This window comes from Asparagus officinalis, chromosome 6 (assembly GCF_001876935.1).
Source record: "Asparagus officinalis chromosome 6, Aspof.V1, whole genome shotgun sequence".
NCBI lineage: Eukaryota > Viridiplantae > Streptophyta > Magnoliopsida > Asparagales > Asparagaceae > Asparagus > Asparagus officinalis.
Window position 1 is genome coordinate 40,527,989 of NC_033799.1, and position 26,592 is coordinate 40,554,580.

The 26,592-nt window shown below is 36.5% G+C and overlaps 1 protein-coding gene and 2 long non-coding RNA genes across 5 annotated transcripts; 1 reads left to right on the plus strand and 2 right to left on the minus strand.

Annotated features, from left to right (window-relative positions):
- On the plus strand, window positions 2,892-5,171 carry LOC109846084. Its single transcript, XM_020415307.1, has 5 exons — window positions 2,892-3,061; window positions 3,391-3,569; window positions 3,896-3,968; window positions 4,076-4,126; window positions 4,715-5,171. The coding sequence occupies exons 1-5, from the start codon at window positions 2,892-2,894 to the stop codon at window positions 5,169-5,171; spliced, it is 930 nt and encodes a 309-aa protein (XP_020270896.1).
- On the minus strand, window positions 7,794-11,120 carry LOC109845505. 3 transcript variants are annotated; one of them, XR_002248382.1, is made up of 6 exons: window positions 10,056-11,120; window positions 9,787-9,984; window positions 8,930-9,692; window positions 8,748-8,823; window positions 8,202-8,665; window positions 7,794-8,112 (listed from the first exon to the last, which is right to left on the minus strand). It is a non-coding gene; the product is annotated as an uncharacterized LOC109845505 (long non-coding RNA). The 3 variants fall into 3 exon arrangements; XR_002248381.1 differs by having other exon boundaries at window positions 8,202-8,823; XR_002248383.1 differs by lacking the exons at window positions 8,202-8,665; window positions 8,748-8,823.
- On the minus strand, window positions 13,259-13,987 carry LOC109845456. The gene is made up of 2 exons (XR_002248366.1): window positions 13,919-13,987; window positions 13,259-13,825 (listed from the first exon to the last, which is right to left on the minus strand). It is a non-coding gene; the product is annotated as an uncharacterized LOC109845456 (long non-coding RNA).

Below are 26,592 nucleotides of genomic sequence, written 5' to 3' on the forward strand. Positions count from 1 at the left end.
ATAGCTCTTAAAACATTATGAAAATGACGACTCGTACTCTCTCCAGATCGACCAAATATCTTACTAACCTCATGAGTAGTTACATTATGTCCCAACATATACAAAAATTTTGCAACTTGTTCCTCAATAGTAACTCTTTGAGTTCGTTTAAGAACTCTTCGTATAATATTTTTTGCACAATATCAGTTACTTCTCTAGGCTCTTGGGGTTCATTGTTTAATCTCCTTCTATTTTTTCTTTGTTGTATGAGCCAATAAGCAATCACACAAAGAATATATTCAATTGTACAATGGCATGCATGTTGAAATTTGACTCAAGCTTCATCCATTATCTATTTGAGGATAAGAAAATAATACAATTAGGATAGAAAATTAAGAATTCTTAATTAATTAGAAACTAATGGTAAATTTAGAAGCTCTTATTATAATACATAAAATTAGCTTATCATGCAATTGATTTTTATCAATCATAAAGAACAGAGCAAGGTACATCTAGGATTCATATGAAGCAAATACATCTAGGATATCATATGAACCACAATAACATCTAGGATATCATGAAGCAAACAAAGTAAAATTTTATAAAATGAACCCTCGATATGATTCTTATGAAGCAAATACATCTAGGATATCATCCTTCTATGAAATCACTATTTTGCCTAATAATCTTGTCAATGGACCTAATAATATATTTTGTTCTATGAAGAAGAATTAGAGCCATTTGACGTATGGATAGAAAGTACATATATGAGTATTTTCACCCTTGAAAACTTGAGACACATAAATAACAACGACGCCATGGAAATTTCCAACAGCAAATGGTTAAGTGATTGTCCCATCAACTAAGTGTTTTAAATTCCTTTCCAATATCATAACCACTAATCCAATCAAAGACCTAAAAAATATTTTCATAAAACAGTCATGCAACAGAGGGGAAAAACCACACTCATGCGACAGAGAGGGAATTATACAGTACAAGAGCAAAATGCACGGATAAAAAATACACAAAACAATAATATTTTCATCCTTGAAAACTTCTGACAGGTAAATAACAATGATGCGAGATAATATTTCCTGTAAAAGCTGGTTGAGAAGTGATCGTCCTGTCAACAAAAGTGTTTCAAATTTCTTTCTAACATCATAACCAGTAATCCAGACCGCAGAGAGAGGAGCGGCGGTGAAAAAAAGGAAGAAATGGGAGAAATGAAGCAGATGTATGGGGTTGTTAGGGTTTTTGATTAAATCCCAAACAATGTTAAAATTACATTTCTCTTCCCCTTCTCCTCTCTACCCTCCATCCAAACAGGTCATTAATGAATTTCAGATTGGTGGTGCCGAGACTAGCAACCTTGACGAAGGGTTTTTGATTAAATCTCAAACAATGTTAAAATTACATTTCTCTTCCCCTTCCCCTCTCTACCCTCCATCCAAACAGGTCATTAATGAATTTCAGATTGGTGGTGCCGAGACTAGCAACCTTGACGAAGGGTTTTTGAGGTTTCATGGTTGGCTTTACAGACACGCACAGAGTAACAGCATACTAATACAATCCAACAAGTATTCCACCTATACAACTAGACTTAAACACGATTTTAAGATTTGTCTCTTTAAGCGTACTAATGTTGGGAAATTTTAGTTATGTAGGTGCAAAATTAGATACTGTATCCACAGGCATTTTTTCAAGATTCTGAATATATCTCCATACATAATGTCATAACTCACGAACCATACTCGACTTAAGTTGCTTTTGGCAGCAAAGCCATAAGTATTAGACTAGTTTTGACTAAGCTCATGGTGTGAGTGTTGATCTAATAGAACAAGTTTCCAAATTTAGGATCCGATTTGCAAGATAACAACATGAATCTTAAGCTAGAATAAGCTCCCAGATAAGGATCTACAATGCAAGACAACAACATGAATCTGACACTAATTCGAAAAACACCAGTTCACACTAGCAGAAAATTTTTCTATTGCAAATAGAAATATAACATAAGTAGGATTATACTTAGGGCTTTTTCTCTTTTAACCCAAAGTTTTACCCTCACTTATTTAAATACCCATCTACTTTTTCAAACATCAATACACCCATTGTACCCATATGACTTAGTTTTAAACCATATGTTCATTATACCTCTCTATCTCTATACGGTATTTTTCCCAAAAATGAAAAACCCGACACTGCCCTTTCTCTCTTCTTCTGATCATCGCTAACAGTAGATGACATTAATGGCAATGATGGCGGGAGAAAAGGGCGGGCTGTTCTCCCACTTCACCAACCCCCAATTTGGTACCCATCTTCAATTTCTCTCTCGTTCTCTCTCTCCTCCATTAATTTCTCCTCTCTTCTTGAGAAATCTCTCTCCTCTATTAATATTTCTCCTCATAGAAGACATTAATCCTACATCAGATCAGTGGTTGATATCTCTTGTGTTCGTTTCTTGTAGTAAAGGAAGACATTTGAAGGTAACTATAAAGTGATTGAGATTCCATCTTTATATCTTGATTTGTTGAAAAATCTAAATTTTTAAATGAGTAAACCTTTATTTTGTTGAATATATCACGTGTAGTGAGTATTAGAAAAGTGTTATACTTTCTTTAAAAAGTACTATGAAAATCCGAGCAATGTAAAAGTTCTATATTTTCTTTATTTGACATGAAAAATAAAAACCATTTATTTATCATTTCTATAGAATGTAGAAAAATCTAGTCTTTGAATATTTAGGAATGGATATTGAATTATATTGTGCAGAGATGTAGAGAATTGCATATTGAATGTCGATGTTGAATTATATCATATACAATAAGAAAATACATGTTAGACTTGTGTTTGTTTGGTAATATTTGATTGTTAGTTAAGTTCCCCACTTATTTTATTTTTTATGAACTTCAGTAATGGATGATGAGCTGTATTATGCAATAATGGACTTCAGAGAAGACAATCATTTGATTCCAATGGATATCAAGGGGACTTTCAGTAATTTAGTGGCTGAGGTACAAAGTAGAATTGCTTCTTTTTCAAGCCCAATGAAGTTGACTTATGAAGTCCCATATACAGAAGAATTGTTTGTATGTGTCCATGATGATGTCGATGTGTCAACAATATTCAATGTACATCTAAGTTGCAAGAAGAAGATAGTTAAGATGCATGTTGACATATATTGAGATATATTATTTGGTCTAGAGGCAAACACCATTCATATAAGGTAATAACTTATTGTATATTGTAAGCTCCATATTTCACAAAATAAATCCATGTTTATTTAATTTTTCTGTAGTTGAAAGAAAAATTAGGACTATATAATATGTTGCCAATGAGCTATAGTACTACACAAGAATTTTCATTTATGTTTCTAGTTGCTAGTCTAATAAGGTAACGGCTTAATGTTTGCAGGAATCCTACCATATCTCTTTTGGAACAACATGCATCCTCGTCGCATAATCCATCCAATTCACAAAATGCATTACGTGAAGTTGAGAGATCTAGTATTCAGATTCCTATTTCATGGTATCATGCCATTAGAAGTGTTGGACAAGAATTTAATGATGTTGAACATCTAAGGCAAAGTCTCGGTAATTACTCAATTGTGCTCAGTTTTAACTTTGATTATTTGAAAAATAAACCTAGAAGATTGATAGTAAAATGTGAGGTTGTTGATTGTGAATGGATGGTTCATTGTAACCGTCGTACAGACTGCAAACGTTTTATGTGAAGAAAATTAGTCATGCACATAGTTGTCTCAAAGGAGGGATAGGAGAGAAGGGACATCCACGGGCGTCTCATAAGTGGGTTGCAAATATCGTGAAATCCATACTAAAAGAACAACCCACGTACCGTGCAATTGATCTTAAAAAGAAGCTTCTGAGAAAGTTTAGTGTTGACATCCCCTATGGAACAGCTTGGTGTGGGAAAGAGCTTGCTCAACAGGAGTTATATGGGTATGCAAAACATTCATATGAACAACTTAGATGGTACAAGGATAAAGTTATGAAAACTAACCCAAGATCAATCATCCATCTAGAACACGAAGATGGCAGATTTACTAGATTTTTTTATCTCATATTATGCTTGTTGGAAGGGTTTTGTCGATGGATGTAGACCAATTCGATGGCACCCATCTTTTTGATAGGTACAAAGGAACCTTGTTGCTAGCGCTTTGAATGGAGATGGAGGAATGTTTTTTGTCGCTCTTTGCATTTGTGGAATCGAGAATGTGAGCAATTGGGAGTGGTTCCTCGAATGCATTCGTGACATATTGTACAATTCTGATGATCCATATACTCTGAAGGATGAGCTGGTTATAAACTTTGATCGAGACAAAGGACTTTAAAATTCCGTCAAGAATTGCTTCCCTTGTTCATATCACAGTTATTACATCCGCCATTTTATGACCAATTATAAGAACAACTTGTCAAAGAAAGGGTTACCAACGCCACTTAGGGATGACTGTGTTCATATTATGAAGAGAGATGCATATGCCTACACAATGCATGCTTATCAACATGAATGCAACGAGCTAATAAGTCATCTGTTGCTTTCATTGAAATGCTGAATATTGAAATGTTGAATATGAGCCCACAAAACTGGGCTAATTGTTATTTTCCTGGAAAGAGGACACTATTTTTACATATTTTTGATCTTTGTGATTGAATTCTCTGATATGTGTGTTTGAACTTGTATGCATTTGAATAATCCTATAGCTATAACATGGTTGCAGGTATGGGTGGTTAACCTCAAATCTTGCTGAGTCCTTCAACGCATGGATTAAGAAAGCCCGATTTTTACCAATAGCGCAATTGGTTGATCACATCTGGGTGAAGATGATGAAAATGAGCTATGATAGACATGAGGTATCCAACAAACGGACTACACCACTTGTTCCTAGTGTAGAGGAGTATCTTCTTCTGATCAATGAGGGCGCATGTTATCTTCATGTTAATCTTTCTACGTCGATTTTGTATGAAGTATATGATTCCCCATCTGTTAAAGTGAATTTGGAGAACCGCATGTGTACTTGTCGCCAATGGCAAGCTCTTGGACTACCTTGCAAGCATGCGGCTACCGTAATCAGGCACAAAGATCAACTATTGTGTCCATATATTTCCGACTATTTCAGCACGGAGGTGTACCGCAAGTGTTACTCCTTTCCTAGATATCCAATTCCTGATGATTAGAAGCCAATTATAACCGATGAGGATATGGAGATTGGACCTCCATTAACCTCGATTCGTAAAGGAAGGCCAAAACAAAGCGGATACATTCTGGATTAAATCCTTCTAGAATGTTGAAGTGTAGCTGATGTAAGGAGTTCGGTCACAATTGACGAACATGTAACCAACCAATAGCTGACTCAAATATCATGCTTATGAATATTTTCAAATCAGTTTGATTGTGATCTTCATGGACTTATTATAGGTTGATCGATTATGTTTTGGTGGTGAAGATAAAAAAACAAACTATTTTGATTATCGTAAAAAGTGTAACTATTTCAGTTAGTTTTAATGTTTTTTCGGTGACATTTTAATGTTATTTCTGTTTGCTATACATTACTCAAACCCTTTCACATTATCTTATCAAAATTAACATTTTACATTTCCTGAGACAACTAAGTTGCAGAATTTCCAGAGAACAAAGAGCTATACTTTTTCAAAAACTGGAAAATTGAGAGTGGACCTATCGTCGAGATGAATAATTGATCAAGCAACACATCGAGATGAATAATTGATCAAGCAACACATCTTACACGTCAGCACACATTTACATTGCTAAAAAAACTGATTTGATTTATCCTACTAAGTTGCAGAATTTTTAAAGACCATAAAGAGTTATACTTTATCAATAGGGAGCTATACTATGGCAATAAAGTGCTATACTTTGCCATAAAGGGCTACACTTTCACGATAAGATGCTACACTTTACTATAAAGAGCTATACTTTTTTAAAACCTGGAAATTTGAGAGTGGACCTCTCGTCAAGATGAATAATTGATCAAGCAACACATCTTACACGTCATCACACGTTTACATTGCTCAAAAAAACTGATTTGATTTATCCCACTAAGTTGCAGAATTTCTAGAGACCATAAAAAGCTATACTTTATCAATAAGGAGCTATACTATGACAATAAAGTGCTATACTTTGTCATAAAAGGCTACACTTTCACGATAATGTGCTACACTTTACTATAAAGAGCTATAGTTTTTCAAAAACTGGAAAATTGAGAGTGAACCTCTCGTCGACATGAATAATTGATCAAGCTACACATCTTACAAGTCATCACACATTTTCATTGTTTAGAAAAAACTGATTTGATTTATCCCACTAAGTTGCAAAATTTTTAGAGATCATAAAGAGCTATACTTTATCAATAATGGGCTATACTATGACAATAAAGTGCTATATTTTGCAATATAGAGCTACACTTTCACGATAAGGTGCTACACTTTACTATAAAGAGCTACACCTTTTTAAAAACTTGAAAATTGAGAGTGGACCTCTAGTCGAGATGAATAATTGATCAAGAAAATTATCTTACACGTCATCACATCTTTACATTGCTCAGAAAAAAAACTGATTTGATTTATCCCACTAAGTTACAGAATTTTCAGAGACCATAAAGAGCTATACTTTATCAATAAGGAGTTATACTATGATCATAAAGTATTATACTTTACAATAAAGAGCTATACTTTCATGATAAGGTGCTACACTTTACTATAAAGAACTATACTTTTTAAAAACTAGAAAATTAAGAGCGGACCTCTCGTCGACATAAATAATTGATCAAGCAACACAGCTTACATATCATCAAGTGTTTACATTGCTAAAAAAAACTGATTTGATTTATCCCACTAAGTTGCAGAATTTCTAAAACCCATAAAGAGCTATACTTTATCAATAAAGAGTTATATTATGGCAATGAAGTGTAATACTTTGTCATAAAAAGCTACACTTTCACGACACGGTGCTACACTTTACTATAAAGAACTATACATTTTTAAAAACTGAAAAATTAAGAGTGGATCTCTCGTCGAGATGAATAATTGATCAAGCAACACATCTTACACGTCATCGCAAATTTATATTGCTCAGAAGAAAATATACTCTCAATTTATCCCACTAAGTTACAGAATTTTCAGAACCATTAAAAAGCTATACTTTATCAATAAGGAGCTATACTTTGACAATAAAATGCTATATTTTGCAATAAAGAGCTATACTTTCACGATAAGGTGATACACTTTACTATAAAGAGCTATACTTTTTCAAAAATTGAAAAATTAAGAGAGGAGTTTCAGAGCATCTTTCATATCTACCACTAAACATTGAATGAAAATAATCTAAAATCACCAATACTATCCAAACTCTGAAACGATACAATTTCAAATTCAATAGATAAATACATCATGGAGGTTGAATGAAAATAATCCAAAATTTACTCAAATTATGAAACAATACAATTTCAACAATAAGAATATAATTGCAGCATGAAACAACAATTACACATCACAACTACAAGAATCATCACACTTGCAACACTTTACTATGAAGAGCTGTACTTTTTTAAAATCTGAAAAATTAAGAGTGGACCTTTAGAGCATCATTTATATCTATCAATCACTAAACTCAAGCTCATAACATTGAATGAAAATAATCCATGGAGATTAGATGAAAATTAATCCAAAATCACCACTACCCAAACTCTGTAACAATACAATTTTAATAATAAGAACATAATTAAAACATGAAACAACAATTACATATCACCACTAACAAAATCAACACACTATGCAACATAACGTACAACATATAATAAATTTAACTGGACATTTATATTCAGTGTACAAAATCAACACTACCCAAAATTGACACTAAAATCAACACAAAATGTAAGCTCCTGCACAACTTCAATAATAAGGACATCCAAGACATATATATTCAGAATCTACTTCCTCGGTAAAAGCATGTTCTAACAGATTTTCTGATTCCTCCTAAATAAATGCAATAGCGATCTTTGCTCTTAGAAGTTCACAATTGTTCTAATGAATGAATGAAGGTGTGTCATTGATGATGGAATATATGTATCCCATCATGAAAATGCCGCAATCTAAGCTCCTGCACAAAAAAAATAACACATTCAATGATTACATGATAAAATAATAATATTTTATTAAAAAGTAACACATTTTAAGTTATAGTCATACCCATCCTGTTGAGGAACCTGTCGTGTTTCTATACTATACTCATCCATATTTTCTATTTTCCATTCATCCTTTATGCAAGCTAAGAAATTGGTCATGAACTTCTTGGCATCATTAAGATATTTAATGTATGTGAGTGATGAATAGTGATAAAAAAATTCTCAGACTTAATCAATTCCAACAAATGCCAATGACTACGGCTAAGAATAGAAAAAATAATCTTCTCGCATTCTTCAAAGCGTGCATGTGGAAGCTGTCGACCCTTGAGTTGTCTTGTCCAATGACCGGGATTATCTTGTAGTAATGCTCTGTTAAAACATGACCATAATATTTAACAAAAAAATAATTTAAATGATAGTAAATTTTCCTAATACTCACAGCAAAGAATGATCATGTGATGCGTATGTGCTTTGGACATGCTTCTATTTCAATCTTCATCTTAATCTCTCTATCATACCATCGACTAACTGAAAATTATGCATAATAAAATGATCACAACTAAAATATGAAAATATGCGAAAAAAAAACTATTAAAGATTGCGAACTTACACTATCAGAAATTGTCCTTTCAATAAGAAGATGATATATATCTAATCGAGTAACATATTGCTAAACAAATTCATCTCTATGACAAATGAAACATACACAAGTTAAATAAATGCAATATGAAAGGAAGAAAAACATAAAACGAAATGTATAAAGAAAAATCACATGTGTCTCACAAATTATACCTATTCATTCTCTTCTTGCAAACTTCATCAAGGAGTTTCCTCTCACTTTCATTTAACTTTTCGTTCGCCGGGTAATCGCAATTCTTAGGGATAAAATCAGTCCCTCTATTAACTTTCTTTCTCTTCTCAGGCGTTTGCAACTTGAAAACATTATCACTTCATTCTTTTCTTTACAACCCATACTCATGTTCGACGTTTGCAATTGAGAAACATTAATTATGTCCTCCTTTTTCTCATTACGGCCTCGTAGCCACGTATAAGGTGAACGATATGCACGTGTGGGTAAATGTTTCCTATCTCTAACGACCCATTTAATTGATGGGGTCCTATCTCTGATGTTCCTTTTACTTGGTGATGTCCCTGAAAAAGAAATAGCTAAGAAGTCATCATCGTCAACTAGCTCTTCCGCAATCATCTCGTCTTGTTTTTCATTCCTCTTGGATTTAGATCCACAGCTATATTTCTCACTCCTTTCTTTATCTTTAGTATTCTCTTCATGACTTTGTACTCCTTGTTCTTCTCTATTACCCTCATCATCCTCAACGTCATTCTCCTCAATATTTGTATCATCGTCATCCTCATCCTCCCCATCATTTGTATCGTCACCGTCCTCCTTGTCCTCTCAATCTTGCTCTTCACTTTCATCTTCGGCTTCATTGCCGCCGTTACCACCACTACTCAACTTGTTCTCTAACTCAATGAGCTCATCATACTCCTCTCTATTTTTTGCAAGCAATTTGTGTACTTCAAGTAATGTCATCACCTACAAATACAACACAATGAAAGGGTTAGCATTCAAGAAAGATATAATAAGTTGATAGCAACAAGACAACAATAGCAAAATGAAGTGTATATACCGATTGATGACGTGATGCGCTAGGAATGGATGATATAGTGGTTTGACTAATGAAATTCCTAATACATTTTGATTTTTCAATTAACCTCATCATCGCATTTCGCCGAAAGGATCGAGACTTCCTATTAATAAAAATGGGTCGTAAGGTTTCCTCTTTTATTTCACACTTTAGCTCCCCCACTATTTCATAAAACCAAACCTGAAAAAAAAACATATTTAGTTACAGCTATCAATATGTAAAAAAAATGATATAATTTTATTGAAACTCACCACCAATACCGATGCAAACCCACCCATGTACCCGACTCATTCCCTCTCTTCTAAGGCTCACTTTGAAATGGACAACTTTGCCTTCGTCATCTCCTTATGTAGTAAATCATACATAGCACCAACCTAATTGTAATTACGAAGAGCAAATAAATTGTCCGCATATCTAAATGCCCATAATGGACATGAGTTAGCGGGCTGAGGGCATAATACAAATCCAATAATAAAAGCCACAAGTAATTTCACACATGCTATATGATTGGAGCCCACCAACTCCATAATTAAATCAGCCATCCTTTTGTGTGTGCCCCACACTTTCTTCTTATCTTTATTCACATCCTTCTTCTCGACTTTCCTCTTCTTTCCCATACTGGCCTTCTCCTCCTCCTCCTCTATTTGGGACTTTTTACAATACACATGCTCAGTATATATAGTATTAGATGCTGGACCATCCATTATAACCCTATTTTCAATCTTTGGCAATCCAGTTATTTCATGCATATCAAGAACACTAAACACAAATATTTTCCCCCAATCCTAATTAAGCTACGCTCTGGATTAAATGCATGAAGCAAGCAATCGGCTGCAACTTGTTCATTAGGTATAGCAGGTAGATTAATGAAGTGGAAAAAAGTGGTTTGACGAAGGGCTTCGTAATGATTATCATTTAGCAAAGACCTTAAACGGTTATTTACCAAATCACGAAATACCCCAATATTTGAAGGCAATCTTAACTGTGCAACATTTTCCTACAAAAAGAATATATCAATCAAAACGAATAGCCCTTATAAATGTAAAAATTAAGAAATCGTAAAGCAAAGTGATAATAAATGAGACCTCAACAAATTATGGATGGTCATGGCATCGATGAACAAGAATTTCATAGAATGCACCAAGGAAAATAAAATCTGCCATTTCACAGATTCAATTTTTTTTTTACAGAGCATATGATTTCCTACAAATTACATGAATCATGTGAAAATTTACATCAGAGCAATTGTACGCATTTTCAAGAGGCATCTTTACTCGGGAAAAGTTGTCACTAATATTTAAACCAATTAAACAATAAGTCCCTCACCAATTATTGGGCTTCAAGGTCAGCTGCTTATAAGTTTTCACCTGAATGCATATATACACTTCTGCATGTTCCCACTAACTAACAACAATAATGTTCATAAAGAAAGGGATAACAACAACTCAAAGAGATGTCAACCGGCAACCGTATTTGGAAACAACGATTAGTGGTTATTGGTATTGTCAATGCACAGCAAGCAATGGATTGGGGATTCATTGGTGTAATGCTAAGAGGTCGTGCGACATGAAGACATTAATAACAATATGGGGGAAGTTCCCATCAGGCAACAACGGTTCTGCCTGACCCTACTCAAGCATGCATATGTTGTCAGTGAAGATTTTGTGTGAAGCTATTAATAGCAATATGGGGGAAGTTCCCATAAGGCAACAACGGTTCTGCCTGACCCTACTCAAGCATGCATATGTTGTCAGTGAAGATTTTGTGTGAAGCCTTGGAGACGACATACTCGGGCTAGGGTAAGCTGAGGGGGGACAGCGTAAGTGAGCGAATGTGTCGAATGAAAATTGGTGGCTGGGTTCTCTTTCTACAACCCTCATTATATGAGAGGCCCGGCCCCCTTCCCCCTATCCCTACCTTATGTTTAGGAGAGGGATTTGCCCAAGAACGACCTATGGTGGTACGGAAGGCACAGACTTCGCGAGCGTCCCGCACCCTCAGATAAAGAAACTCCTCAACCATCACAAGAAAAAACATGTATGACGCTATGTGTCTGACTCTATTGGTCATAGTTCCTTGCTGTTGCGGCCGGTGCTCGTTTGCGCGCGCGTGAACCACCCCCCCCCCCCCCCCCCCCCCAAAAAAAAAGGGAATTAAGGAAAAGATGCCTCTCGGGGCATCTGAATCATTGTTTCTAGTTTCTTGTTGGTGTTGATGCAGCTATTTTTATGTTATGCATGCGTTTGCATGTTTTTTTAGAGAAATTTCATTGAAATCTCAAAATTCTTTACTACATCCATTCCAATAATTATCAATAAACTTGTGTACATATTTATATATTGTTGGAGTTTTATATCTAGAAAGAAAAACTAGTTATATTACCAATATATTATATTTTACACAGTATAAGTGTATAACCAAATACAAAAGAAACTGAAGCACAACAGATAATTTATGTACACTTATACTATAGTATTTGATGCATGTCTTTGAATAAAATTTTTCCTATTCCATATAGACCTATGTTCTAGCTCTACATATTCTTTTTACATAATTGTCATTCTTTCATCAACAATTTTTCCATGAATCTAAATATCATTGTTTCATAACTGCCTCTTGCCTAAATATAGTCCGTTTTGACAATAATATTAATATGCCCTGTTCTGAAAATGCAAGAAAATCATTCTAATATTAGCAGATCAAAACTATTGTATATAATAGTATATGTCAACGGCAACAACAATTTCATTACTTAAAAGTAAAAACATAAGATAACAACACGAATCTTAAGCTAGAATAAGTTCCCAAATAAGGATCTAAAATGCAAGACAACAGCACCAATCTGACACTAATTCGAAAAACACCATTTCACACTAGCAGAAAATTTGTCTATTGCAAATAGAAATATAACATAAGTAGGATTATAGAACAAATTTTCACTGTAGCCACTTTTTCACTTTTTATTACCGAAATCGACTGTAGCAAGTTTTAATTCGTGAAATCGACCCGGTTTCTCGCCACGTCAGCGCCGTGGCGAGAAAGCGGGTCGATTAATTTTTAATCGGCTTCGTAAACAGTCGGGGTTGCCAACCCCGACTGTTTAGTCCATCGCCCGTTAAGAGGTTAACAAAATGGTCGGGGTTGGGAACCCCGACCATTTCGTAAGAGACCTATTTCGAAATGGTCGGGGTTCCCAACCCCGACCATTTAGCAGAGCCCAGCGATAGCTGGGCTGAACCACGGACAAAATGGTCGGGGTTGCCAACCCCGACCATTTAGCAGAGCCCAGCAAGCATCAGCGACGAAATGGTCGGGGTTCCCAACCCCGACCATTTTGCAGACCCCATTCCAGCCCACATTTACTTGGAAAACTCATACTTCCTGTAGTACAAAATGTAATCACAAATAATACATGCTAAAATGCAATCATACTCCTGTTATCAATTCACAATACAATCACAAACACAAATATAATACGTACAATTCATATTCGCAAACTTAACATTATATCAAATCCATCGCAACACAAACAACATATCAAGTCCAAATTGCAACTCAAACGCAAACATCCTATCAAGTCCATCGAAACTTAACAAATATCAACAACGCCCTTTCCCCTCCCTCTTCCTCTCCCTCTCCCTCTCCCTCTTCTTCCTCTCCCCCTTCCTCGATCACCTTCGACGTGAGCTCGGATAAGTTCCTCGTCCGGTTGTGTGTGAAGTTGGGAGTGCATGATATCCGTGTCGTCTCGAACCTCCTGTGAACATTCGGCCTGAGTCTGCTGTGAGCCGCCAGCTTCATCATGCGCATAGCTTGATCCCGCCCTCGTGTGTCCTCGTCGACGTCGCCGCCCAAACTCAATTGGTTGCTCCTCCCGTCCATCACGGTTTGCGTGACGCGTCCTCTGAAGAGCCGACCGTATCTTTTTTATCATTCGAAGGAACATGTTCCTCGGCTCCTGCTCGGTAGTCGTGCTCAATGCGTCATGTGCCATAGTAGAAAGCTCCTCGAGCTCTTGTACCTATAAAATAAAAACCGAAAGAAAATTATTATCAAGTGGATGTTGAGAAAATAAAACTCAGAAAATAATTGTATATTTTTCTTATACACTTACCAACTCTCTCTCGACTGGGCCTCTTGGTATGTACTCCTTCGGGGCTTTGTTTTCCTGAAATATCCACCGACGAGTAATCCCCCAATACCACCGCGGGTACACACCTAGGTCAGGTGCATCAGCCCTCTCCATCACTACCTGTTCCTCCCTTAAAACCCACCTATGGATGTAATTTTGGCGAATTATTTGCCAATTAGCACGATGTGCACCTTTTCTTGGATCTCTCTCTATTCTCTCCACAGGCGCTGGAATATGTTGCCGTAGTCCAAATTGTCGAAGCACACGATCAGGCACGTGCATTTCGACAATCTCAAAGCATATAAGGGGGACGCGAGCACGCCATACATCCTCACCTTCTCGGCAAATATCCGGTAGTGACTCCAACACTAGCTCGTAGGGCATCCATTTGACCTATAAAGAAGATATTATGATATATTGATTGAATATATTTAGATATCGGTAACAATTGATCGCATAATTGAATATATTTAGATAATATAATTTTTATACCTGTTCATCCTCCATCTGATCAAGCTCATTTCTGTAAAAGTTTTCATGCCCCTTTGGAGAGGTTTGCCAAGATCTGGACACATTCCATCTATTTTATATACAACGGGTTAGTATATATTGAAATAAAGCACTAAAATTACATGCATCTTAATAATACCTGCAGCCTAACGGAATATGCCCATCGAGAGCGCGGGCCTCCCTCAAATCAGGTGTTCCCATATGCAATCGCTCCCATGACCATATCTGCAGCAAAGTGAGGCAGCCCTTCAATTCTTTATTTTGTACGAGTGCTATTTTCGTCATCTCTCTATACAAGTAGGCTAACACTGCACTCCCCCAAGATAACTCTCCACACTCTTCTAGGTCCCCAAGAAGCGGTAACCATCTCACGTGCACGGAATCCTTAGTGGAATCCGGAAACAGAATAGTACCGATCATATGTAAAATATATGCACGGGCATAGCGCTTAATGATCTCATCAGTCGCATCGATCGGTACATTACTAAAGTTATTCCTTAACCATTCGAGTTTGATCTTTCCCCCCTTCATTGTAGTGTAAAAAAATCCATGATTGCATTATGCAATTAAAGCCCTTGTCGGAGTATTTTATTACCAAAAACACTATATATATATATATATATACTTCATTGCTAAAAGTGGCTTTCATCCCATTTCCAAGCTCAAAAGCTAGGAAAATGGATTCTAAAGAAAAGTCTCATTTTGGGTGAACATTTCTATAGATTTATGCCCCCTCAAACAAAACAAACAAAAAGAAGAAGAAGAAGAAGATATTCTAAGAAATTATTAACATGGCGGAACCAAACAAGCTCTAAATCGAGAGGATGTTTATCTGTTTGGGATTGTTAGGCTAGGACAATTGCCCAATAATCATACATCCTAGACTTTTTATTAAGACTAAAGAAATTTGTGCTAGATATTTAGATAGACTTTTTGAAATTTTTCGATAGAATTCAAAATGGTGGAGTTTCGGACTACATTTATATTCATGGACTACGTGAATTAGGATTGTGACATATTACTTATTGTGTAAATAGTAACTATGACCAATATAACTACAAATTTAGTTAGTAAATTAGAAGTTTAGTAAATTGTTAAATCAATAAAGTTAGCTATATAGTTTAGGGTTTTCGAGATATTGGTGCCTCAAATCTTATGTGCTTTGAAAGAAGTCCTCCAAATCCTGATATATATTTTTAAATAAATCCCTCAAAACCTACAACTTGTCCCAAATTAGTCCAAGTTAGCCTTTTCTGTTAGAAACTAACTCGATTAGGAGTGAAAATAGTCATACGGCGAATACCAAATCGTTGTTCCTCTCACTGCAGGAGGAACGAAAGACAACAAGGAGGAGCTTAAATATTAATTGGTTGAACACTGTTGACTATATCGCTCATGCATCTAATTAACTTTCTATAAAGTGAGTACTAATCGAATGATCTTACCAAGACCGATTTTTATGATCGGAAACATTGTATTGAATCACACAACCTCTCTACAAGACTTCTTCATAACTTGCTAAAGAAAACTTTGCGCTCCATTAATGGGCTTTAACGTGATGTTGTAGACTTGCTCACGCTTATTACTTGGGGCAAGATATACAGCGGAGTAGTTGAGGACCATTAATGGGTTAAATTAACGGTGTTAGACCAAAGGGCTTATTTGAGGTTAGTTATGGGCTTTGGGTTTTACAATACGTAAGATTTGCTAGACTAATATCTCAAAACCCCTATTTTTATGGGAAAAAATCAATATTGCTATATCATTCTTTTATACCCTAACTTGATTTTGACAACACTTGTGCAACCTGGAATGTCCAGACATGATCGATGCTTTCTGTTATGCAAACGTAAGAATATTTATCCGAATATGCATGTTTGATACTCACATGTTAATTTTAGAATTTCTTATGATGTTTGTCGAATTTAATGTTATGAATTATATTTAATCTATTTTAAAATAAAATTGTGATAAGCTTATAATAGAACTTGGCTGTGGTTAACTATAAATTCCACAAATAATATGGTTTAAAAGGTTCTATAATTAGCACATGAGCATAACACGAGAATATTCGAAAATTTATTCTCATGTTTGACTATGGAAGGTAATAAACCCCAGTTCTAAAAATATTAGCGTACATACGTACCGGTAAAAAGTAGTGTCATATCTTTCTCCCTATATGTTTTTCTAAGGAGAGCTTTTACAGTAATTGTTTGTTAATTTTAAAGAAAACCCCCCGAATTTTGGGGTTTTTGCATATAATTTCCCTTAAGTATTTTAATTCTATAAAACATCTAACAGATTTTGCACGTGATGCCTCTTAAATTCTTTTATTCTAGTAAATCTCCCTTGAAGATGTTTCACTTTAGTCCTCCAAATTAATTAATACTATTAACTCTAACACGTCACGTGCCATGCACATGACCAAGAAAGAGAAGATTTCCCCTAGCCATCACAAGATCAGCCTTATACCCTTTTTATTATTTACATTAAATTTTTAATGGTCGAGGGCATTTTCATCTTTGGGAAATTACATGTTAGACCATACATAATATAAGTGTGAGTGAAAAATACTCACAGATTTAGTGGTAATAGAAGTTCTCAGGGGGCTTACAAGCAAAACCCCTGGTATTGATCCTCCACATCATTAATTGCAGGGAAACTTTACAATTCATCAAGCAAATCTTCTCATTCAGTAGACCCATAAATAATATTAATTAGTTAAATTATATTAAAAATATTTAATTGTGAGGTCCACCGAGATAAACCAATTGTTTTGTTGATTTCCTAGAACCAAAGAAAAAAAGTAGGAAAAAAATCAAAAATAGGAAAAAAATCATCAAAAGTTAATTTATATCCTTTTTTAGATTTAAGAAACCAAGCGAAAAAATAAAAAAATAAAATAAAAAAATCGAAACTAGGTTTTCTATGATAGCTTTCCTTATTTATAGCCAACCAAACAGCCCTCGCTCCTTTAGCCATCTTTCTAACTTCCCACTGCCACTTGTCATCTTCTAACAAACTCAAAAGCTGTGAGACCTTTCGGCTATGTTTGGTTTGAGAGAAAGGGAGAGAAAAAGAAAAGAAAGAGAAAGTAAAAAAAGAAAGCAAAAGAAAAAGAAAAAGAAAAATATTATTTTTATTGTTTGGTTAGAAAGAATATTGTAAGGAAAGTTAATATTATTTTTATTGTTTGGTTAGAAGAAAATTCATAAGAAAGTCATTTTCTCTTGTTTGGTTACCATTCTGAGAAAAAGTGGAAGAAAATTATCACAACATAATTTTAATTCATACTTTTTGGAATTAGATTTGGATTTTAAATAATTTACAAAAATAGTTAAATTAAATTGTGATTCTATCATATTTTCAAAAAATTTACAAGTTACCGAACATGTTTGTACAATCTTAACTCAAGATAATTTAGTCAAATTTACGATGACTCTAATTTGCGTATAATCTTACATGGTCTTGGACTTGTAAGTTATTCATAACCATAGGTGAAGAAAGATAATTCTGAATAAGCTCTAGACAATGATGCAGTTCAAGCATAATTATTCAAAATTAGTATCATTCATATCTTAGGAAGTAACAGGTTAATAAACATGTATTTAAAAAAAAGGGCAATTTCCTAACACAAAAACTTAAGTGGCCATCAACATCGAGTTTGTAAATATTAACAAGCAAAAGCATAACCACAATTCCACTAATTAAAGAATAACATTTCTCACACATAATATTTACAGAAAGAAATATCAATGAAAGAACCAAAACAAATCATGATATTCCTAATATAAAGTATAATCCATTTCTAGTTACAAAGTCTATTAAAATCAATTTCATATAGAGAATCTTAATCAAAGGCAGAGAGAAAAATATGCCGAAGTCATTGGTTTTTGACTTTAGTGAGCCCATCAAAACATCAATCTCGCATCCTTCATCCCCTGAAATTAATTCAAAAAAATCAAATAAGTAGAATATAAACATCAAAAACCTATAAAATAAAGTCTTAACATTCTTTTAGAAGCAAAATGAAACTATCACTCGTCGTATCATGGTTCTTTTCTTAAGACTAATCATCAGAAATGATGGAAGTGGCTCGTAGACGGCCAAAACTAGCATTATAAGTGGAAGAACTTTGACAGATTCATAACCACTATAGCCCCAATTACTTGGCTGATCATCATGCTTTGGAAGAATTTTCATGAAATGTGAATAACATAAACTTTAGTTAGAAAAGCAAGGAACTAATGGTGGATATTTGTACTTGTTTACTGTCCATCAATCAAAAAAGTACACTGAACTTCTATGGAAAACAAGAAACAATATATTAGATATTGAACATTTTAGCAACATTTCCTAAAATTATAATGTACCAATTGGGTATTTGTCCAGCACTTTCGGAAACTTTGAGAACACCACAGAATGGCTGGAGATTGTGTTCAACATCATCACCATAACATGGGGACTCATACTGGTTACTATGCTCATCGGAAACATCAAGGTAAACATGAATTTTGTTATGAAAGGCAGGAAGACTTTTATATTAGGAAAAGGAATGTTAGTCAGTTTTTTTGTCATTATACCTTAAACTTACGAACTAGGTGGTAAAATGCAAACATGTAATTAGAGTGTAAATTAAATTACCTCTTAGTACCGATACCAAGATTGTGTGATGCCCATCCAAGCTTAACTCCAATCACCTTTTCCTCCGATGAATTGGTAACCCAATGAAATTCCTTCCTCGAGCCGTATCCTTAGTAAGATAGTCGTAGGCTACAAGCTGTGCGTCCTCATTGAGGCCTTCAACTTTTGAAGCTCCTTAAATATCTCTCCTTCTGTGTAAAAACGAGGATCGGTCTTTCAAATTGCAGAAGCAATTGACTCCATTCCGCTTTTTATCCCATCAAGCTCTTGACCCAAGTAACTAGTGGCACTATGCTTTCTTTTATATATCACCTTTGAAGATGTTCCCATTGCAGAACGGGTTTTGGGATCTTGTTCTTTACCTTTTGAAGGGCCGATGCATTCTACATCATTTTCTTGAACAGCTTCTCTATCATCTTCTTGATTTGTATTGATAGAACTTGATTCATCTCTTTCATTTTCCATGTGAGTACGTGATGCGGCATAAACATGTACCAAAAAGATTGCAAGTGCACAACCGTGTCAAGTTATAGTATTTAAGATATCGATCCCACGAGGAAGGTGTTTTGTAGTAGAAAATATGAAATCGGTTCTTATGTTGTGTGCGTGACAAGTAGGAGTGATAAGTGAAAGTGGTTGTGAAGAGATTGAGAGAGTGAAAATGGTGTGTAAATAGGTGCAAGTGTAAGTGAGAGTGGATTTGAAAAAAGAATGAGTATGATCACTAAGGTGAGAAGGAAAAAATGAATAAAATCAAGAAACAAAATAAAAAAATCAAGAATGAAGAACAAAATTCTAGAATAAAAGAAAATGCAAGAAATTAAAGATGGTGGATTCAATTATAGATATGGATAATCTAAAATTGAACCCACTTCTTAGAAAAGGATGATTCCCTAGAGGGTTCTAGCCTAAAGGCGAATCAAACAAAATAAAAATAAACAAAAAGAAAAACTAAACCCAAGAGGGTTCTAGCCTCAAGATGAATAGTGTAAAAAATTAAAATCTAACTACAAAATAAATTACAAAATCTAAACTACAAAATAAAATTACAAGAATTAAATGCACGAAAATAAATCTACTCTATAAGCATAAAATAAATCTAAGGCAAGAGGGTTCTAGCCTCTTGGCTATTTAATAAGAAAATAAAATCTAACTACAAGCATAGAAATAAATCTAAACTAATAAGCAATAAAAGAGAAAAAGAAAAAAAATACAAACCTTCAAATAATTCTCCATCTTCATCTTCATCTTCATCATCCAACAAAGAGAAGAAGAGAAAAATTTAAAGTGGTGAAAAAATTATTATTATTAATTGCAACTAAAGTTACAATTTTGCTTTTTGTTCTTCTCTAGCCCATATGATTTGAATTTCGAATTTAATTTTCTGCAGCCCATCAATTGATCAAGTTTGGCCCATTGGCATGAAAATCCAAATTGATTTTCGGCCCACTTAATGAAGATTCATTTGATGTTTGATCCAACTGCCCAAGACAAGACCAGCCATGAAGTTCCAATCAACTATGCACTAAATGATTTTCTGCAGCAACTCAAAGTCTCCAACAGAGGCCCATTTGATGGAAATCCATTTGATTTTCAAAATAAAAATCCGGCCCAATGTAAATCTCCAACAGTAGCATGTCCGGCCCCAAAATGATTTTCCATCCAAATCAAGCCAAGTCCGGTTCCAAAATGATCAAGCTATCAAATTCGGTCATGATAATCTTTGCATAAAAGCCCACTTCATTCCAACTATTTGCATCCAAGTCCACGTTTGATTTTGAAATTCCAAGCCTCTACAACCAAGTCCAGCAGTCCGGTTCTATTGGCTTTTTGCTTCAATGTGCTTCTAAAATGCTACAAAAATAGAGAAGAGAGGTTTCGAGGGGTTTTTACATTTAATAATATTTATTCATTTATGTGCAAACTAATCTAACAACAATTATTAATGGTATATTTATTCATGTAAAATAGATAATGAGAGTATAAAATTGTAATAAAAATATGATTATCAGCACGTCTTTCTTTGATAGTTTCAGAAGCTAAACCAACAGCCCTGTCTTTCCCATAAATGATTTGCAAGTTTTCAAAACACGGTACATGTTTGTAACGAAATTGTTTTGCTTCAGGATGTGCCTATTAATAGATAAAGAATCAATGGATTAATGATCCTGGTGGAGGTCATTTACATGAGCTAGGATACACCAAAAAGGAAATAGGAAGGCCACATATAGATCTAAGCAACTGAGGAAACACATGACACAAGATGAATCAGGTTAAGTCAATATAACTTGAACCTCCTCCAGTTGATGAATTCAAAACAAAAAATCAGAGGTATATATAAATTAAGACTAGATTGAACAACATTTATGTGGCATGTGTGAATACCTGAGGTCTCTATAAACTGACGACTGGTATGTTCAAGGGGATATATAGCAGGGGACACAATTCTAGAATGTCGTATACAGCTCAGACTTATCTCAAGGACTTATCCCATTGAAAGCAAATGGATATTCAAATATTATTCCGAAATTAAAAAAAAAGGTCCACCTAGAGAATAAAAATCGACACAAATAGAACCGAAAAAATCAGCAAAGCATAGGTGTTAGACTGGAAAAGAAGAAAATGGAGTAAATGAGACGCTTATGAATTCCAAGGTCAACTAGTATAGTACTTGGCCTAAGCACAGTTTGTTAACATCAATTTTGTCCAGTGTACTGTACATAAATTTGTCTCAAGAATTTGTATTAATTACCAATCTCATGGTAAGAACAGTTGAAATCTTATGGGGAAGGTCTTATAGTGAAACTCTGATAAATAATGGGAAAAATTGCATATCAGGACAGAAACATTGCTACAGTGAAAATTCCGACAAATGGTCCAGGCATTTAAAGAATCGTTATCTTTTAGTTGGTGAAAATAAATAACATGATAATAGAAAACAGGAAGAAAAATATGCAAAGCAGGATTTGCAATAGAATTTTCTAAAATGACCATGACAGAGTGGAGTAGCATGATTTATATTTGTCCCCAAGCTTAAAACCTTACGAACTAGTTTAAGAAAGTGTGTTGATGGTTTTTCCAGTTCTCAATCCTAGGCTTCAGATTCTTGTTCCCTTTGAGAAACAAGAATTCTTATTGCGACCTGACTCTCTTGTTGTGCTGCCGAAGTGCTGCCGAAATTTCCGCTGCGCGCAACAAGTGGTATCAGAGCCCAGATTTCAGATCTAGGTTTTTTTGGTGGAGGAAGATTTTTTGTGTGAAGCTTGGTTCTTGGAGTTCTCGGCTTCGGTGGAGATAGCATTAGGAGTTGCCGTTGGAGATTTCGCTTTCCTCGTGTGGATAGGAGATCTATTTGGAATCCGATCTAGGGTTCAGTTGGGTGGTTCCTAATTCTATCAAATTTGTTCTTTCTCTACAATTTGGAGTTAGTTCGCAATGGGAGAAGAAGGTGAAAGCAGCAAATCGATGGTGGGTACGATACAAGTTGGTTTTCAGAACACTAAGATTAGTGTGGTGAAGTATGACGGTAAAATCAACTTTGGTTTGTGGATGAGCGACGTACAGGATGCGCTCAATGCTCAGAACTTGGAAGAGACCATCATGGTCCACGAGAGGCCACCTAAATATGAAGAGGCGGTATGAGAGAAGATGAATAGAAACGCTTGTGGGGTGATCAGGTCCTGTTTGGAACAGGAGCTGAAGTATGATGTGATTGGGGTAACGTCTGCAATGAAGATGTGGGAAATTCTCAACAATAAGTATCTCACAAAGAGTGTTGAGAACAGGTTGTACTTGCTGCGAAGACTCTTTAGATTTCAGATATCCAGAGGCACCTCGCTAGCGGCTCATGTGAACAACTACACTAAGTTGTTGTCGGACTTGACGAATGTTGATGAGAAGATATCGGATGAGTACAAGGCGATTATTTTGTTGGGCTCCTTACTGGATGAGGAGTATGATACCTTCGTGCTCACTTTGTTAAATGAGAGATCTTCTATCAGTTATAGTGAAGTAACTAACGTTTTGACGAACTATGATTTGAGGAGGAAGGATAAGGAGACTTCCCGCGCTAGTACTTCAGGCGAGGCCTTGTCGACGAGAGGTAGAAGCCCGTATCCGAAAGGTGATAATAGAGGAAGGTCAAAGTCTAGAGGCCGCCACCAATTAACAAAGAACCAATGTGCATTCTGCAAGGAGCAGGGACATTGGAAGAGAGACTGCCCGAAGCTCAAGGAGAAGGAGAATGGCAAGAAAAAGGGCCCGAAGGCCAATGAGGTGAACATTGCGAAAGGCGATGATTCCGATGATTCATGCTTTTCTCTATTGATTACTCCAGAGGTGAACCATGTGGATGCATCAGATTGGATGCTTGATTCCGACGCTACTTATCATGTGACCCCTAGACGAGACTGGTTTGCATCTTTTGAGAAAGTCGACGGGGGTGTTGTTGTCATGGGAAATGATCAATCCTGTGGCGTTTGTGGGATAAGTACCGTGCGGATTAGGATGCACGATAGAGTAGTTCGTGAGTTAAAAGAGGTGAGATTTGTTCCTCAACTGAAGAAAAATCTTATCTCAGTTGGAGCTTTGGAGGCGAAGGGATTCAAAGTGACTTTCGAAAACGCTGTAGCGAAGGTTACTAAGGGATCATTGGTGGTGATGAAGGGAGTCCGCAATCGGAATTTATATTATCTGAAGGGAAGCACCGAGATTGGCCAGATTGCTTCGGCTATTTCAGAAGCGGACATGAGCAGACTTTGGCACTATAGGTTGGGACACACAGGTGAAAAGTCACTGCAGGCATTATGCAAGCAGGTGCTATTGAAGGGAGCCAAGAGTGGTAAAGTGGAGTTCTGTGAGCACTGTGTACTTGGCAAGAAGACGAAGGTGAAGTTCGGGACTGCCATTCATCAGATGAGGGGCATCCTGGACTACGTGCACACAAACGTTTGGGGTCCCACCAAGACTGCATCACTTGGTGGTCGACATTGGTTCGTCACGTTCGTTGATGACTATTCTAGGCGTTGTTGGTGTACACCATGACGAAGAAGAGTGAAGTCCTAGATATATTCGTGGAGTGGAAGAAGAGATTGGAACTGCAGACTGGGAGAAAGATCAAGATGTTACGATCTGACAACGGTGGTGAATATACTTCAAACCCCTTTTTGCAGCTATGTCGAGACGAGGGCATAGAGAGGCACTTCACGGTTAGTCATACACCGCAGCAGAATGGGGTGGCAGAGAGATTAAATCGGTCTTTACTGGAGAAGATCCGATGCTTATTGTCGCAGAGTGGTTTGGAGAAGATCTTTTGGGCTGAGGCACTTACATATGCGAGCCACCTCATTAATAGGCTGCCTTCATCTGCGATTGAGGGGAAGACCCCTATGGAGATGTGGTCGGGAAAACCAGCACACGATTATGACCAGCTCAAGGTATTTGGGTGCCCTGCATATTATCATGTTAGAACTGATAAATTGGAACCTCGAGCTAGGAAGGCTATATTTGTAGGATTCAAGCGTGGTGTCAAGGGATACAAGCTTTGGGATCCAGTTGATAAGAAGATTATGCTGAGTAGGGATGTCACGTTTGATGAGGCTTCTATCTTGAAGCTTCTCAGCTCTCATCAGGTGGAGAACGACCCGACAGAGGAGATATCGCAGGTGGTGGAGATCGATGCAGCTCCACATTGTCCAGATGGTACAGTATCCATTAGAGTGCCGACTGAGATGACGCTAGACGAGCACGACAGTGACACGGAGGATACGGGTACTGATGTGCAGGATCAGGGACCGACGGCTCAAGTTCAGGATTCTATTGCGGTTCGGAGATAGAGGAGAAACATACAAATGCCAGCACGGTATGCCGACACAGTTGCGTATGCACTTCTGGTGGAGAGTATCGATGAGTTGGTACCTACTACATTCAGAGAGGCCGAGCAGAGTTCGGAGGCTGATTCGTGGCAGGTGGCTATGCAGGAGGAGATGGAATCTCTTCATAAGAACGATACATGGGAGCTTGTTGAGCTTCCAAAGGGGCGGAAGGCAATTGGTTGCAAGTGGGTATACACGAAGAAGGAGGGCATTGAGGGCACTCCATTGAGGTTCAAAGCTAGGTTGGTTGCGAAGGGCTATGCACAGGAGGAAGATATTGACTATAATGAGGTTTTCTCTCCGGTGGTGAAGCATTCTTCGATTCGGATTTTGCTAGCTTTAGTGGCACAATATGGTTTGGAATTAGATCAATTGGATGTGAAGACATCATTTCTTCATGGTGATCTTGATGAAGAAATATATATGACTCAGCCATTGGGATTCCGAGTTGCAGGGAAAGATAAGTTGGTTTGCAGATTGAAGAAATCGCTATACGGTTTGAAGCAGTCTTCTCAACAATGGTATAGGCGATTTGATGGTTTTATGATTGGTCATTCGTACACTCGGAGCCAGTTTGATCCTTGCGTATATTTTCGTAAGTTGAAAGAAGGTGCGTACATCTATTTGTTGCTCTATGTCGATGACATGTTGGTTGCCTCTATTTCCAGGTCGGCTATAGATGAGTTGAAAGTTCAGCTTTCAAATGAGTTTGAGATAAAGGACTTGGGTGAGGCCAAACGTATTTTGGGAATGGAGATCGGCAGAGACAAGAAGAAGAACAGAATTTGTTTGACACAGATGGCTTATTTGAAGAAGGTTCTACAGCGATTCCATGTTAGCATGGATACGAAGCCAGTTGGTGTACCTTTGGGATCCCATTTGAAGCTTTCAGCTGGTCTTTCACCGAAGTCAGTTGAAGATCGCGAGTTAATGTCGAAGACTCCATATGCAAGCGCGGTTGGGAGCTTGATGTACGCGATGATATGTACGAGGCCAGATTTGTCACAGGTGGTGAGCATGGTTTCGAGATACATGCACGATCCAGGAGTGGGTCATTGGGACGCTGTGAAATGGATTTTGAGGCACATTCGAGGTACGCTCAATATTGGTTTGGTTTGTGAGCGGGACACTAAAGGTGGACAGTTATGCATTGGTTATGTTGATTCGGATTATGCCGGGGATTTGGATAAGCGCTGGTCTACGACGGGGTATGTGTTCACTTTGACCCGTGCGCCGGTGTGTTGGAGATGCACCTTACAATCTACGGTAGCTTTGTCTATGACAGAGGCAGAGTATATGACAGTTACGGAGGCTGTGAAGGAGGCTATTTGGCTTCGAGGACTTTTGGAGGAACTTGGTATATCGCAGAGGTTCGTCACTATTCATTGTGATAGCATGAGTGCTATCTATTTGGCGAAGAATCAAGTTTTCCATGCGCGGACGAAGCACATTGACGTTCGTTATCACTTCGTTCGGGATGTTCTTGAAGATGGCGATGTGGAAATTATGAAAGTTAACACGAAGGATAATCCGGCAGATATGCTCACTAAGGTGGTTCCGAGCAACAAGTTTGATCATTGTCGAAGGAGAATTGTGAGCACGTGGGGGGGGGGACCACGAGATTTGATC

Bases quoted from the DNA above. Each gene is read 5' to 3' on its own strand.
- LOC109846084 (XM_020415307.1), top strand. From the start codon at position 2,892: ATGGATGATGAGCTGTATTATGCAATAATGGACTTCAGAGAAGACAAT. The intron at 3,570-3,895 runs GTAATTACTCAA...CCTATGGAACAG, and splicing joins ACATCTAAGGCAAAGTCTCG to CTTGGTGTGGGAAAGAGCTT. The intron at 4,127-4,714 runs GTACAAAGGAAC...ACATGGTTGCAG, and splicing joins GGCACCCATCTTTTTGATAG to GTATGGGTGGTTAACCTCAA.